The following is a 12,574-nucleotide window of genomic DNA, read 5'->3' as shown; positions in this document are numbered from 1 at the left end:
TTACATAGTATTGAAACATTAATATAATCATTTAAGTATAAAATCATGAATTTAAAAACTCTCCAAGATTATGCTTTTGACTGAATATGTTATGTTGATATTCTGTTGCATTAAAATTTTCAGCTGCAATATAATTTCTTGTGTCACAGGTTGTCCAGAGTTTCCAGCCACACACTGGGGAATGTCGGTCAGCTCGGTTCTCTAATAATGCTTACTACTTGCTGACTGTTGCGTATGACCAGCGAATAGTGATCACAGATCTCCATGGTGAGCTCTTGATGTCTTGTTACTTTTATTGTTTCATATGTGATGTCTGCATAGGAACATATTTCATCTAAAATAGGAGTCATTCATTTTATAATTCCTTGTTTTCTGTGAAGTAAGACAAATTTAAATAAAAATTAAAAAGTCAACAAAATGTGACAATAAGTAGTTACATTTTTCTTGACGGGATTTTCTTTTACCTTCAAACTGATGAAACCTAATTTGCAACTCAGTAAATAATAAAAGAATTAAGAAATAATAGTCTTGTAGTGTGGCAACAAACAGCTAGTTGTGATAGCTAGGGGGTAATATGCTTTGTATTTCACTGACAGCTGGTAATAGAAAACTCTTTAAACAATAATAATATAAATTCACTATGTTAAGAAAAAAAACATCAAACACTATGTTAAGAAAAAAAACATCACACACTATGTTAAGAAAAAAAACATCAAACACTATGTTAAGAAAAAAAACATCAAACACTATGTTAAGAAAAAAACATCACACACTATGTTAAGAAAAAAACATCACACACTATGTTAAGAAAAAAACATCAAACACTATGTTAAGAAAAAAAACATCAAACACTATGTTAAGAAAAAAACATCAAACACTATGTTAAGAAAAAAACATCACACACTATGTTAAGAAAAAAACATCAAACACTATGTTAAGAAAAAAACATCACACACTATGTTAAGAAAAAAAAAACATCAAACACTATGTTAAGAAAAAAACATCAAACACTATGTTAAGAAAAAAACATCAAACACTATGTTAAGAAAAAAACATCAAACACTATGTTAAGAAAAAAACATCACACACTATGTTAAGAAAAAAACATCAAACACTATGTTAAGAAAAAAACATCACACACTATGTTAAGAAAAAAAAACATCAAACACTATGTTAAGAAAAAAACATCAAACACTATGTTAAGAAAAAAACATCAAACACTATGTTAAGAAACACTATGTAAGAAAAAAACATCAAACACTATGTTAAGAAAAAAACATCACACACTATGTTAAGAAAAAAACATCACACACTATGTTAAGAAAAAAACATCAAACACTATGTTAAGAAAAAAACATCACACACTATGTTAAGAAAAAAAAAACATCAAACACTATGTTAAGAAAAAAACATCAAACACTATGTTAAGAAAAAAACATCAAACACTATGTTAAGAAAAAAACATCAAACACTATGTTAAGAAAAAAACATCACACACTATGTTAAGAAAAAAACATCAAACACTATGTTAAGAAAAAAACATCACACACTATGTTAAGAAAAAAACATCAAACACTATGTTAAGAAAAAAACATCACACACTATGTTAAGAAAAAAACATCAAACACTATGTTAAGAAAAAAACATCACACACTATGTTAAGAAAAAAAAAACATCAAACACTATGTTAAGAAAAAAACATCAAACACTATGTTAAGAAAAAAACATCAAACACTACGTTAAGAAAAAAACATCACACACTATGTTAAGAAAAAAACATCAAACACTATGTTAAGAAAAAAACATCACACACTATGTTAAGAAAAAAACATCAAACACTATGTTAAGAAAAAAACATCACACACTATGTTAAGAAAAAAACATCAAACACTATGTTAAGAAAAAAACATCACACACTATGTTAAGAAAAAAAAAACATCAAACACTATGTTAAGAAAAAAACATCAAACACTATGTTAAGAAAAAAACATCAAACACTATGTTAAGAAAAAAACATCAAACACTATGTTAAGAAAAAAACATCACACACTATGTTAAGAAAAAAACATCAAACACTATGTTAAGAAAAAAACATCACACACTATGTTAAGAAAAAAAACATCAAACACTATGTTAAGAAAAAAACATCACACACTATGTTAAGAAAAAAACATCAAACACTATGTTAAGAAAAAAACATCAAACACTATGTTAAGAGTGACACATAGCAGTGTTGTGTTTTTTTTTATTTCTATATTCACACCTTACTGTTGTTTACACTGAAATAAAATCTAAACTTGAAATGTTTCAGGTGATCTGTTGAGGCCATTGCCGAGTGTTGTCGTTGGGGAACACAAAGATAAGGTCATTCAAGGCAGGTGGCACCCCACACAGTTTGCTTTCGTCACAAGCAGTGCAGACAGGTCGGCAATATGCTGGGGCTTGCCTACCGTCATGTAAAATTATCACCGGATCAGCACACCTACACAGTGTACAGTAGTCTCCAGTAGTTCTAGAGGATACGTCTTCTCCTGGGACGTCTTCACCACATCATCTAAACATTACTATTTAAACATTTGTTTGCCTATATGTAATGTTATTGAGTCTTGTCTCCCTCATCTGTTATTCATACAATATATGCTGTGAGACTGTAAACCAACTTACTTTGTAACTTAACAGGTAGAACTAAATGTTGGTAGCACATAGTGTGTGTATTGTTCTTGTAATTATGCTAGTCAGTTGATGAGACAATTTGAAATAAGAGAAACTAGTTTCTCCTCATCGTTGGTCTAGGTGTCTTTTGGTCCAGGGGCACTACCTTAACTCTTTCTCTCCATTATTATTTAACACGTTCTGATGGAATCAACGTTGGTATTGTCAGTTAGGAGAGAAAGAGTTAAAGAAGATATAGGGTGAAAATATATTTACATAGGACTATGACCTTAGTTCTTGAGGAGTGGGTTCACCCAGTTTCAAATAGATCTAGGTCTTGATGATCTCTGACATTATTTGGTCAAGAGGGTTGGTCTGTACAAAAGTGTACAATACTGTACTCGGAGAAAAGAGAAATAAATTATATTTACCTTGTTTGTTGTGCACAAGTCCTGGGTTTATTAACCAGATAACTAACTATCTCACTTTAACTACACAAGAAATGTTATACATTGTTTTGTACTGAATGACTTTCTCATTACTCTGTATTGTGAGTGACTGTCTCTTGCAACCTTTTTTTTTTTTTTGTTAAAGATAAATTCATTATCATGTTGACCTGTACATAAAACAGATTTTGAAATAACTTTAAATACAAGTTATTATGACATCTCCCAATGATTGGACGGATTAAAAACAATTCAAGTGAGATCATTTCATATAATTAAAAAATGACAACTTTTCTAACTCATTTGTCTTTTTTTTGTATTTCTTGTTCATGTTCTTGGCAGCTCTTAGAAGCAGACTTTCATGCTTTTCCTGTTTTTTTGTTAGTTTTTTTTAAATAACATTTTGAGTTCCGCCCCCCCCCCCCCCTTTTTGTCAAGATTTTAGTAATGTAATTTTACATTGATTAAAAAATTAGCCAATTTGGCATCACCACAATGTATGTTTGTTTGAAATAAACATACTTACATGCTCATCTTTATATTCTGTGTAACACAAAGTTTAGTTAATGTGATACATTTAGGACTCATTACAGAACATAGCACTAGAAATGGACTCTTTAAGTTAACATGAAACATAACTGAAACATAATGCTAAGATACACTTATTTTATTCTTCTTGCCTAGCTTGATTCAATTGCTGCATTTACTTTTATAGTTTATTTGATAACAATTGCTTAATAATAATAAAAATTCTCTTTTAAGTTAACATGAAACATAACTGAAACATAATGCTAAGATACACTTATTTTATTCTTCTTGCCTAGCTTGATTTAATTGCTGCATTTACTTTAATAGTTTATTTGATAACAATTGCCTAATAATAATAAAACTATTGTATAATAACAAGTGGATACTGTCTCAATTTCTCTGTCAAATATTGATATCATAGTTTTATGATTAGTGGACTAGGAGTTGAGGAGTCCGAGAAATATTCTATACAAAAACTCCTAATAGAAAAAAAAAGAAGCTGTAAGCAACTCTTAACCCTTAAAGTGCTGAGCTATTTTACAATCAGTACATACAAAATGGATATACAATAATGATTTTTAGTGGCTTAACTACCACATGCATTTTAAGGGTTAATTCAACCATCTAGATATGCCAATAATTTTGTTTCTTAATAGTCTCCTATTTTAGTTTTTTACATCTCTTAATCAAATTTGTGTAAAACAAAACAAAAAATGGCAGTTTGTAAAAACAAGACTTTCACATTGTTTGAGAATGTGCCATGTTTTTTTTTTATAATGAGCTATTATTGACTTTATTTTTTGTTATTATTTTTTGTGTTAACCAAATGTTGTTTTTCATTGCAATTGTTTGTTTCTTTGATGCTTCATAGACTTTGTAAAAACTTGTACTCTTTTAACTTTTGTCAACACTAACTCATTGTTGCTGTGTGACTAGGTGGTTGAGCACAGTGAGGGCCAGTATTTGAGTATACACCTACTTTTATTCATCATTTCCAGGCTTTATCGGAATCCACATAACTCTTTAGGACTAAAAAAAACTTTAGCTTGGGAAATGCACATCTCTTTTAGAAACACAGGGATTTACTGGAACCTATTCTCACAAGTGATAGGATATTTGTACTTTTGGAAAGTTAGTACATTGTCTTACGTCACTAAATAATCGTGCTTTTCACCAGCATTTTATGTCTCATGAGGCCATGTTCTCACACTCAAGTTTTAAGCTCACAGTATTTTGTATTGTGTTGAGAACACTGTACCATCAGCATGTCACAGATTCATATGTTAATTTGATTTGGCAAATAATGTTCTTGGTGCTGAGAATCCAAGCTGAGGGTTATAAGCTGTAAGTTTGAGTTTCTAGGTCTCCTCACAGTTTACCCAGATTTCTACAGTAACTTAAAATCTGTGACGGTTCACACAGCTGTAGAGTGTACTTGTATTTGACATCTGTCAAAGTTCTCGACCCTCAGTGCACCTGTTAGGCTCCACTCAGCTTTAATACCTACTATTCTTGATACAGCACTATAGTGTATCACTGACATCTGTCAAAGTTCTCAAGAGATCCCCAGTGCACCTGTTAGGCTCCACTCAGCTTGAATACCTACTATTCTTGATACAGCACTATAGTGTATCACTGACATCTGTCAAAGTTCTCAAGAGATCCCCAGTGCACCTGTTAGGCTCCACTCAGCTTTAATATCTACTATTCTTGATACAGCGCTATAGTGTATCACTGACATCTGTCAAAGTTCTCAAGAGATCCCCAGTGCACCTGTTAGGCTCCACTCAGCTTTAATACAATAACTACTATTCTTGATACAGCACTATAGTGTATCACTGACATCTGTCAAAGTTCTCAAGAGATCCCCAGTGCACCTGTTAGGCTCCACTCAGCTTTAATACAATAACTACTATTCTTGATACAGCACTATAGTGTATCACTGACATCTGTCAAAGTTCTCAAGAGATCCCCAGTGCACCTGTTAGGCTCCACTCAGCTTTAATACCTACTATTCTTGATACAGCACTATAGTGTATCACTGACATCTGTCAAAGTTCTCAAGAGATCCCCAGTGCACCTGTTAGGCTCCACTCAGCTTTAATACCTACTATTCTTGATACAGCACTATAGTGTATCACTGACATCTGTCAAAGTTCTCAAGAGATCCCCAGTGCACCTGTTAGGCTCCACTCAGCTTTAATACCTACTATTCTTGATACAGCACTATAGTGTATCACTGACATCTGTCAAAGTTCTCAAGAGATCCCCAGTGCACCTGTTAGGCTCCACTCAGCTTTAATACCTACTATTCTTGATACAGCACTATAGTGTATCACTGACATCTGTCAAAGTTCTCAAGAGATCCCCAGTGCACCTGTTAGGCTCCACTCAGCTTTAATACCTACTATTCTTGATACAGCACTATAGTGTATCACTGACATCTGTCAAAGTTCTCAAGAGATCCCCAGTGCACCTGTTAGGCTCCACTCAGCTTTAATACCTACTATTCTTGATACAGCACTATAGTGTATCACTGACATCTGTCAAAGTTCTCAAGAGATCCCCAGTGCACCTGTTAGGCTCCACTCAGCTTTAATACCTACTATTCTTGATACAGCACTATAGTGTATCACTGACATCTGTCAAAAGTTCTCAAGAGATCCCCAGTGCACCTGTTAGGCTCCACTCAGCTTAAATACCTACTATTCTTGATACGGCGCTATAGTGCATCACTGACATCTGTGATTGAGTAAGGTGGTTAGTTCTGCACATGAAACCCTTATTTTTTAATGCTTACCCACATAGAAGGTAAACTCTACTAAACTGAATTTTATCTGGCGTAGTTTTGAAAGTCAGAAAATGATTTCCTATGCGCTTCGTTCTACAGTATTTATTTCATGCTTATATCAAACTCAAAGTGTATTTATTTATTTTTTTTAATGCTACTCTGTGTTATTACATATTGTACAAACTTTTTTTTTTTGTTTGGCTGCCGTCCTAACCCACATATGTTCAATGCAGATCTGACGTCTTTTTTTTTTTTTTATGAATGTATTTTTTTGTAAATACTTTTAATATTATCAGTTTATAATTGAACACAAAAGTATTACACTAGAGATGTTATCCCTTGAGATAAGTCATGGAAGTATTGGTATTGGTCTCTATGGCACTGCACGTCTTACGAGACAGTCTTTTCCTTATGCAACTAGAGATTAAGAAACCTCTCCATTGCTGGGGGAAAGCTTGGGGGGGTAAATTTGCGAGTGTTGGGCACATGTAAACACTAGCCTCTCTTTCATACTGACCGTATCCAAAGGGATGGTAAACCGTCACTATTTGGGGCAGGGGTTTGTCATGGAAGCATATTCTATTTAAAAATATCTAATGAGAGTGAAGTGTCCAACTATAACTTTTAGAATTCAAATATTTTAACACAGTAAATTGGGCAATGAAATTTTATGTCAGCTAGACTTATTTAATGAACAAGATATTGTGTTGGGTGGACATACTCTGAACAATTATAACAGTTAGTGTTTAAATGTTTTATTCAGGGTATTGCAATATTACACCAACATTGATAAACTATTATTTCTTTCACTTAATTTGTTCAATGATAAAGTGCTTTGTGGTCAGTTATTAAATTTGTTAGTAATTGTATAGTACATGCTGGTAGAATAAGTACTTAAAAGGTTCAGTTTGCTGTCAAAGTATTGAATATCCACCACTATATGTTTACTATTGATAACATTTGACCAGGATGTGATACTGCGCATTATGTAACAGCAGTACTTAATAAAGTATTTGTAGATAACTATTAGATGGTCTCGAATTGAATTCTTTTAACAATAAACATTTTTTCTTTGTGCCAGACTAGTTTCTGTTTTCTTGTTTCATGTCAATTTGGAATTAAGTAAATGTAACAAATGTATTCATGTCTCAATTCTCTATTTCACAGCAGGAAGAAGCTTACTTTATAATATACTTCAGTCACTCAAGTCAGCATGCGTTTGTTTTTAACTCTTTCTCTCCTGACGATACCAGTGTTGATTCCACCAGAATGTGGTAAATAATTAGGGAGAGAAAGAGTTAAATCTAGTATGAAGGTGTGTATTTGGTCAGATTTTTTTTTAAAGATCTTTTAGATTCTAGATTACAATCTATATATAAATATACTTTCGGATTTTTGAGATCACAATCAAATTATAAAAAGGTAATCCATATTATTTAAAAACCAACTAGATAAATAGACTTGTATAATTTCTTTAGAAGCGCATGGCTTCCAAACCAGGGGTCCTGGGTTTAAATCCTGGGATTTTAATCTCGGAATCTTTGGGCACCTCTGATCCTGAGTCTACCCTGCTTTAATGGGTACCTGACATTCGTTGGGGAAAAGTAAAGAAGGTTGAACTTTGTGCTGGCCACATGACACACTTATTAACCGTGGGCCGCAGAAACAGGTAACATTTACATCATTGGCCATAATAGACCACAAGATTTGAAAGGGGAACTTTTTTAAATATAATTTCTTTAATGCTGTCACTTTCAATGCTACTGATCAATAAAATAACAACAAAGATTTTATTTTTGAACAAAATGTATTTCCTCAATAAATTAATTCAACATGAATTATCAATGCTGAGATTACAAGAAACCAAATGAAAGTTGATAAAATGTTATGTCTGAGTTGAATCACACTGAGGTCTGCACAGCATCAACACTGGCACACCAATTGGTTTGATGTCAGTGTATCATAGACAGATTCCATGTGATAGACTTGTCAAGTACAATGTTTGTGGATAGTCTGATCCATGAAAGAAGAATTCAATATTCATCAATGTTCTTTGATGTGAAAATGATATAGTTCAGGCACCCAACACAAACATGTGCAATAAGTTACTATAAATAGATAGGGAGCTAACACACACAGTCATTAACAATACAAAATGAGTCAAGATCTAAGCTCAAATATTTCTATTGAGTTTGTTCTATAATGTATTAGGCCATCTTCTTTACACAACTATATTATTATCTGACATAAAACTGTCCTGTCTCTAAACATTAGACTTGACAAGGCTGACACTGCAGAAATAACATTACCAATTTCTGAATATCTTCTCTAAAAATAGAATCCAAAACTTCGAGCAGAATTTTCAACTTCAATATTGCAATAAATAAAGTAATGCTTGGAATAAAAAAAAACTAACATCATCTGCATTGCATAAGCTTGAAAATCAATACTGAATATTCAAAATGTTTAGCTTACTAGAAGTCTTGATTTTTCTAGCCTTATAAATAATAAACCATTTTTAAACAGTAAATGCTGCTCTGTGTTGATAGAAAGAAAATAATTCAGTAATGAAATGAGTGTTTTTCATACAAATAACATTCATACAAATCATTCAGTCAGTCAGTCAGTCATACTGGAACGTTTACTTCTGGAGATGCTCAAGGAAGAACTCCTCAACAGAATCAGTGTTCCATTTGTCGATTCCCAAAGTCTCCACGACATTGTGGTTCTCATCCAGAAGTTTAATAATGGGGTCGGCACCACGCACATAGCGCACTGTCAACCTTGGAAACTGGTTTGGACGGTCACTTTTCACAAATGCTAGAAACAAAATGCAAATAAAAAAAGTTTTAAAACTCTTAACCAAGCAGATGTTACAAAGAATTAAACAATTTTTTTATACATGTATCAGCCCTACAGTGCTACACGCTGGTAAACACTGATACCAAACTGTGTTGGCTATGAATGTTCCTTGGCAAAACAGCTGCATGGAGAGGGGCTGTGTGGGGACAATGTTCTGACAACAGCCAATGAAATGAATATACTTGTCTTACGACTGCAGAAGGCCAACATTAGCCCTAGATTAACCAGAGCTACAAGTATTCCCATACATCATACAACTAAATATTATTGAACTAAACTTAAACAAAAATTCAACCATACAAATATTTGTATCTATATTGTTTGCTTGCGTAAAAAGTAAAACATATAAATAACGTACCCTGTACTTGTGGGAATCGACCCAATTTTCATCCGCATACGACTAGCTCAGCATACGGATATTTCTTAAAAAAGAAGAAATTCATGTGTATTAACAAAAGAAGATTTCATAATTTTTTAAGGTATGATGACCTGATATGATCTAATATTTAAATATTTTTTTTTAATGCTTGCTTTAAATATATTTACAAAAAAAAACAGTGCATAAAAGCATTTATATGTTACCTGCACACCAACAAAACTAAAATATACAATTTATTTTTTTTATTTAAAAAAAAAAAAACTTTTACACAGCAGAATTCTTAAATATTGTTGTTTGTTTTTTTGCAAAAAATATCACTAGTTTATGATTCATTTTTCTTTCTTCTGTGCTCTCATTGTCGTGTATCTTATCACTGAGATGAACTTTGCAGTGCTAGTTCAGGTAGCTTTCCATACAGCAGCTTTGGAGATACTCCACAAAAACATATTTCCCTGTCACAATTTTCTGCTTCCAGGACATATGTTGTCTCATTCTGTTGTATCCCGTACAAAAGTGACAAATGTGTAATATACTCATCATTTTTCCTGAAGTTTGGGTAAAAACTAGTCTACCTTTGGGTTCTAAAAAATATTTTCTTCACCTCTTCTAAGTAATTTGTGACTGCATGCTCATGCTTCAATGTTGGTCAAGAATGTCAACTTGTCACTATTTGACTGATTGCTAGTAGGCCTATCTGTTGGATGTTAGAGAACAGATTTCTAGCTATTTCTGTTCAAGTTTATAAGAGCTTTTTTTCAGTTTGAAGCTTCGGCTGTTGTTGTTGTTTTTTTTTACTTTTTAGGACTGTTTAAGTGGATTGTGTCAGCATAGCTTGTAATATGCATAGATTTTCTTGAGCTTTGGATGAGTACTGGTCCATTTTTGGTTAATTCTACTCTCTTTTATTTTCTTCATCTCTTTTGGATAACTAGGAATTTCCTAGTACTGCTAACTCTTTTCTGCCATATCCGGCCAGTATCAACATTTTCATTTCCTTCAATTTTTTTTTTTACCAAAGTACAGTATGTTAAAATAACTATTGACTTACAACAGGTCCTGATTGTTCGGCCTCATCTTTCTGACAGCACTCGAGGCAGCTTGGCTTGATGGGACTCAAGTTGAAGTCGTCCATCAGTTCGCATGTTGAACACAACAGGTTTGGAGTGAAACCTTTGAGAGCACATTCTTCAACAAACTCTAGACTACACTCACATAAGTACACCTACAATCATGATGGAAAACAGAATGAAAATAAGTAAACATTAAAAGTTGAAATTTAATCATGTTTTATATGTAATACAGCCTTTTAACAAGCCATTCAACAAGCAACTCACTAAGATTTTAATTCTACCTCTACATTGCAACCACATTGTAATGCCCTCCCACATAGTTGACATCTAGCATACTATACTATTTAGATCTACTTTATAGACTCTCTTTATCTGCTAACATTGATGATTGAGTAACAGTTATACAGTATAACTACTCATAACTAGTGAACTAAAATATTTTATCTAGATCTTATCTAAATAGATTCAGTAGTGACAGTAGTTGTAGAATCTAGACTAGTAGAAATTAAATAGAATCTAGATCGAGATCTAGAGTAAAGTGCGAAGTTCGAGCAGTCCCGATTTGACAAGAGGTTCGAACAGTTCACTTTTTATTGCTATAACTTTTTTATTTGAATGTTTACCAAATTACTACTATATTGCTACTGCGCATGCACCTTTTTTCTTTACTTCCGACACATACTATTTCCTTTTCCTTGTAAAGACTAAGTTCATGGTGAGGTCAAACTCAGGAGGTGTGGAATTATTCTTTTTTACTACCCGGTAGTGAAGGAAATGGGTAATGGGATTAAGGCTATTTTTAAGTCTGATGGTTCATCAGCTCAAAGAGACTATTTGAAGTTGTGGAGGGTCGGAAATGGTGCAATGGATAGTGTTCTTGCGCTGGAGTAAAAAGAAAATGACTTTATAGTAAAAATTAAATATTAAAACATGTTTTTAGATATATTTTCTTTGATCTGCTCGAACCTTCCACCAACCCGATCGAGCTTACTAACTGGGGAAAAATCCGCTCGAGGAAAAGTACGCTTGGCGATACTTACCCTACACCTCTTTGACTTCGTATTTAATTTTAACTAAGCCTAGTGATACATTAAATCCAATCTATTTTTATAGAAAAAAGGACAAGGAATTCAGAGATACCATCAGTTTTTTCATAGGTTAGACCGTTACAGTGCTATAAAAATCCAAACTTGAAAATTGCTGCCAGCGGGCTTAATGCGCTCGAACTTCGCACTTTACTATAGATCTATATTTTATTTAGACTCTAGTGACTCTAGACTTAGTAATTTACAGACAGTCACAGTGACAAGTCTTATGATGTGACAGTCACACACACACAGTGACGACAGTCTCAGTATCTGAGTTGAGACAACTTTATCAACTCTAGTCATTAGATCATCTAGATCTGTTCTAACAGCCAGTAACACATCATCACTCTAAGTCACTCTTGACTCTTGAAATCAATACAATGAATGACTTTTTTTTATTTTATTAAATTTATGACAATCGTCACAATCTGACTTTATGATTTATCTGAATCTCACTGAAAAATCACTCACTCTCAACTCTCATCCCCATCGGATTGACTTATCGCAGATCAAATCTAGATCTAGATCTACACATTTATTTTAAAATGTAATTTTTTAAGTTTAGATGTAAGTAATATATTAGCGTACTGACCATTAACAATAACAACGGAGGGACAAAATTTAGCCACTCCGCCATTGTAGCGGTGGCTATAATTTATAAATAGCATCCAATAATTCTAGACCCCGTAGCAAATTTCCAATTCATGTTTTTCAATAGCCCTTGAAGATTTTCTTTACAAAAGAACACAAAAGTCACA

The 12,574-nt window shown here is 33.0% G+C and overlaps 2 protein-coding genes across 5 annotated transcripts in view; one reads left to right on the top strand and one right to left on the bottom strand.

The window, feature by feature from the left end:
- The window catches only part of LOC106073500 (WD repeat-containing protein 47-like), a 68,291-nt gene extending 60,794 nt beyond the window's left edge, over positions 1–7,497 (top strand). For all 4 annotated transcript variants that reach the window (XM_056041919.1, XM_056041921.1, XM_056041922.1 and 1 more), the window contains 2 exons: positions 150–267; positions 2,312–7,497. In XM_056041919.1, coding sequence (XP_055897894.1) covers positions 150–267; positions 2,312–2,460 — 267 coding nt within the window. In that variant the 3' untranslated portion in view covers positions 2,461–7,497. The remainder of the gene's footprint in view (positions 1–149; positions 268–2,311) is intronic.
- Positions 7,498–8,205: 708 nt separating this feature from the next.
- Positions 8,206–12,561, bottom strand: LOC106075265 (selenoprotein F-like). Its single transcript, XM_013236223.2, has 4 exons — positions 12,409–12,561; positions 10,707–10,880; positions 9,638–9,701; positions 8,206–9,237 (listed from the first exon to the last, which is right to left on the bottom strand). The coding sequence occupies exons 1-4, from the start codon at positions 12,451–12,453 to the stop codon at positions 9,059–9,061; spliced, it is 462 nt and encodes a 153-aa protein (XP_013091677.2). The 5' UTR covers positions 12,454–12,561; the 3' UTR covers positions 8,206–9,058.
- Between the last annotated feature and the right edge of the window lie 13 nt (positions 12,562–12,574).

Source organism: Biomphalaria glabrata, chromosome 9, assembly GCF_947242115.1.
Source record: "Biomphalaria glabrata chromosome 9, xgBioGlab47.1, whole genome shotgun sequence".
Taxonomy (NCBI): domain Eukaryota; kingdom Metazoa; phylum Mollusca; class Gastropoda; family Planorbidae; genus Biomphalaria; species Biomphalaria glabrata.
Note: the sequence above shows the minus strand (reverse complement) of the source record. Positions and strands in the feature narration are given on the sequence as shown.